Below are 3,386 nucleotides of genomic sequence, written 5' to 3' on the forward strand. Positions count from 1 at the left end.
GATCAACATTCGGTGATAATTATGTGGACTGAGATTTCGAGACTCACAACTTTGTTTTATTCAAAATTTGTATAACTTTTATTTAATGTAATTTTGTATAACATAATTTATATAACTAAAATTTATATGCTTGTATTTGTATAAATTCGTTATTTCAAATTTATTCAAAAAAAAGGGACACAATTATACAAATTTATCTGTGAATTATACAAACTCAACTGCGAATTATATAAACTCGTGAATTATACAAACTAGACAACTAAAGTTGTAGCTACAACACATAAATATGCAAACTATAGCTATAAAACATAATTAAGTTTATTATATCGACTATTCGCGAAAACTTTTTGATTTATTGACGTTAGTCTAATAAAAAGATGAATCAACAATTGACAGCCATACATAAGAAATTAAAGATCAAGAACCACATGTGTAGATAAAAACAGTTCAAGTAAAACTTAATAAAATTTTATATTAATACAAGAAATTGAGAGAGAAGAAAAAAGATTCACTCAATGAATTATAAAGAAAGAAATAAGGATAAGAGAAAAACGTAAAAGGTGAGAGGAGAGAAGAAATCCGGTGAGACTTTAGAAAAAAATAGAGATGAGAAATTCACTATATAACATTCTAAGTATAACTATGTTATATAATTTTTTAAAAAATATAGCTAAAATAGATAGCTATGTTTACTTTAGTTTTATTGGGCCTAATTAAGTATTTGGTTGGGCAGGCCACCAATATCCGGGTTCATCTCGAAAGGCCCAGATTGTTCTCGAATTCAAATTAAGGTTAGCGAATTTGCCTTCTCCATCAAGAAATCGGAAAATCAATCGAAAGAGTTTCAGATATATATATGTATAATCTAACTTTGGACCGATCATTCGTTCAATATATCTGAAATACATAATCCATCGCATTGCAAGAGAAGAGAATTTGTTCGGGAGTTTTGTAGAGCGAGAAGAATGGATTTTGAACTGAGAAGAGCGAGAGAGAAGCTAGAGCAAGAGCAGAGGGAGAGGAAACTCAAGGCTAAATTGAAATTGGACAGAGAGAAGAAAGCAAAACAAGAAGCTATTCGTCAACGTGAAGCAATTGAAGCTGTTCAGCGTGCTCGCCGACTTGATGCTGCTGAAGCCCAAGCTAAGGTCAGTTTTTCCGATACGCCCCTTTTCTCCATAGTTTAATCGATTTGGGAGTTGGGTATTTTTCGATTTGCAGATAGTGCTTAGTTGGGTTATGGTTGTTTAGTATATTGATCTCTTTAAGACCAGTTGTTCTAACTTACTGTAATTGTAGGTAGTCTTAAATTGCTCTTTATTATTTCAAGTTTGTATTTTGAACATATAATTCCAACAAACGAGAATCGTTATCAAACAGTTTACTTGAATATGTGCATTTGTACCTGAAAGTTGCTACCCCTTTGTATTTTGTTGCATCATCATCTCATATATCAAATTTTAGTGACTCATGAATTCTGTAAGAATCTGTCATATATTGGCCTTCAGTGAGATTAGATACTGAAGGAAAGTGAGAATTCGTTAAATATGTTCCTTCATGTGAATTTGTTTGCTACAATGCCATGAAGACGGATGATCTGCAAGGTGCCTAAAATGACTTTATAGTGTTTCTAAGGGATGTTAAATTTGAAGATTGGGATATACTGTGGTGTAGTAATCCCTCGGTATGAGGATAGGTGTTGGGTAATGCCAACAAGGCCCATGAGGGGCTGTAGATTTGAAAATTGGGATATACTCTGACGTAGTAATCCCTTGGTATGAGGATAGTCGTTGGGTAATGCCAACATTATGCCTATAGGCCCACGAGGGGATGCGGTGGCCTGGGTCCGACGTCATGATCGAACATGGCGCTTGCTGGGTGGACTTAGCTAAGAAATAAAGCTGCACATCTGCTATCAGCTATAGCTTTTGGCTTGATGGTAAGCGTTTAATCTTTAAAATAGGGTTAAAAAACTGAAAAGGCAAAAAGGAAAGAAGTGGAGGTTTCCTAAGGGGTGTTAGATAAAAAAGTGAAAAGACAAATAGAAAAGTGGTGGTGTTTCTAAAGGGTGTTAGATTTAAAGATTGGAATATACTGTAATGCAGTAACCCTGGGCATCAGGAATCCAGGATACATTTTAAAAAGTGAGAACTCAAAAAGGTAAAGAAGTGGAGTTCATGGATGGAGGCAGTCATAGTCGAAGTTGTCCTTTTCCAATTATATTAGTAAGAAGGGCATGAAAAAATTTATGGGCGAATGTTTTCCCACTGGGAAGAATAATTCTTCTGGTGAAAAGTGGGGTGATGTATGAATTTTATGGGATCCCTTTAGAGAAGTTATCTTTTTGTGTTAATGTCAAAACCATTGCACTAGCATGTTATAGTTCTTCCCATCAGACACTGTTTTTAAAACTTTGAATGTATTTGTGGTGGTATTTCCACCATACGAAATTTTGCTGGAAAAATAGCTTCAATCGCTTTATTGTTTTATATATTATCCCCTGATCATTGGAAACAACTTTCACTGGCACAAGGATCTCTTCAGAACAACCCACTATGATAGAAATTGACAATGCATAAGGCTTCAAATAGTGCAGGATAGGTTGACCTTTGTGCTGTTCTGGAGTAGGTTAATTGCTAGAGACAAGAATAAATGAACCTAGTTGCAAGAACATGGCTTACTCTGATTGTCTTTATCATAGAAAGAGTTGAAATAGAATTGACTTGGATTTTTGGAACCGCTATTCAAAATCTTGGTGAAGCACTGCATTTGTTATCTTATGTCTGCTTTTCATGAAAAAATTATCATTGAACCCCATTTCAGCTGTATTATTGCTAAAAATGATTTGAGTAGTTAACTTGTGGGTAAAAGTTGGACCTGTTGATCTATTTTTAGTTTGTTAGAATGAATGATAAGTAGAATTGTGACTTAAAGGGGAAAACTGATGCATTTCAGTCGTTGCAGGGTTTGTGGTATAACCATATAGATCTGAGTGCGATTGAATGTATGTATAATTTTCCGTGGTAATGATTTAAAAGGTAGTCCAATTGCCGTGCTTGAGTATAAGTTAAATCTACAGCTTTCAACATCTAGGGAAAAACTCTTCACGTTCTTCCGGTATGCAGACTGTAGGGGCCTTATTTTTCTTTAAGGAACATTTACTGTATTGGGATCATGAACACGTGAAAAATAAGTATGCAAGACAGGGTTAAGATATGAACTTTGTGACATATAAGCATTTTAATGGAGGTTAGATACAATCACGATGTTGTGCTAGCCAACAGAGATGTATTTCGGCTGCTTGAGATGTGGTAGATCTGCTTCAGGTGGTTTTTTCCTCTCTAGAACAAGAACAGGAAAAGAAAAGGTATATCAGGAAAAATGGG

General features: G+C 34.8%; 1 protein-coding gene across 1 annotated transcript in view; it reads left to right on the forward strand.

The window, feature by feature from the left end:
• The first annotated feature begins 787 nt into the window (after nt 1–787).
• LOC107026516 overlaps nt 788–3,386 on the forward strand; it is a 7,305-nt gene continuing 4,706 nt past the window's right edge. Inside the window, exon 1 of the mRNA XM_015227510.2 lies at nt 788–1,148. Coding sequence (XP_015082996.1) covers nt 966–1,148 — 183 coding nt within the window. The 5' untranslated portion in view covers nt 788–965. The remainder of the gene's footprint in view (nt 1,149–3,386) is intronic.

This window comes from Solanum pennellii, chromosome 7 (genome assembly GCF_001406875.1).
Source record: "Solanum pennellii chromosome 7, SPENNV200".
NCBI lineage: Eukaryota > Viridiplantae > Streptophyta > Magnoliopsida > Solanales > Solanaceae > Solanum > Solanum pennellii.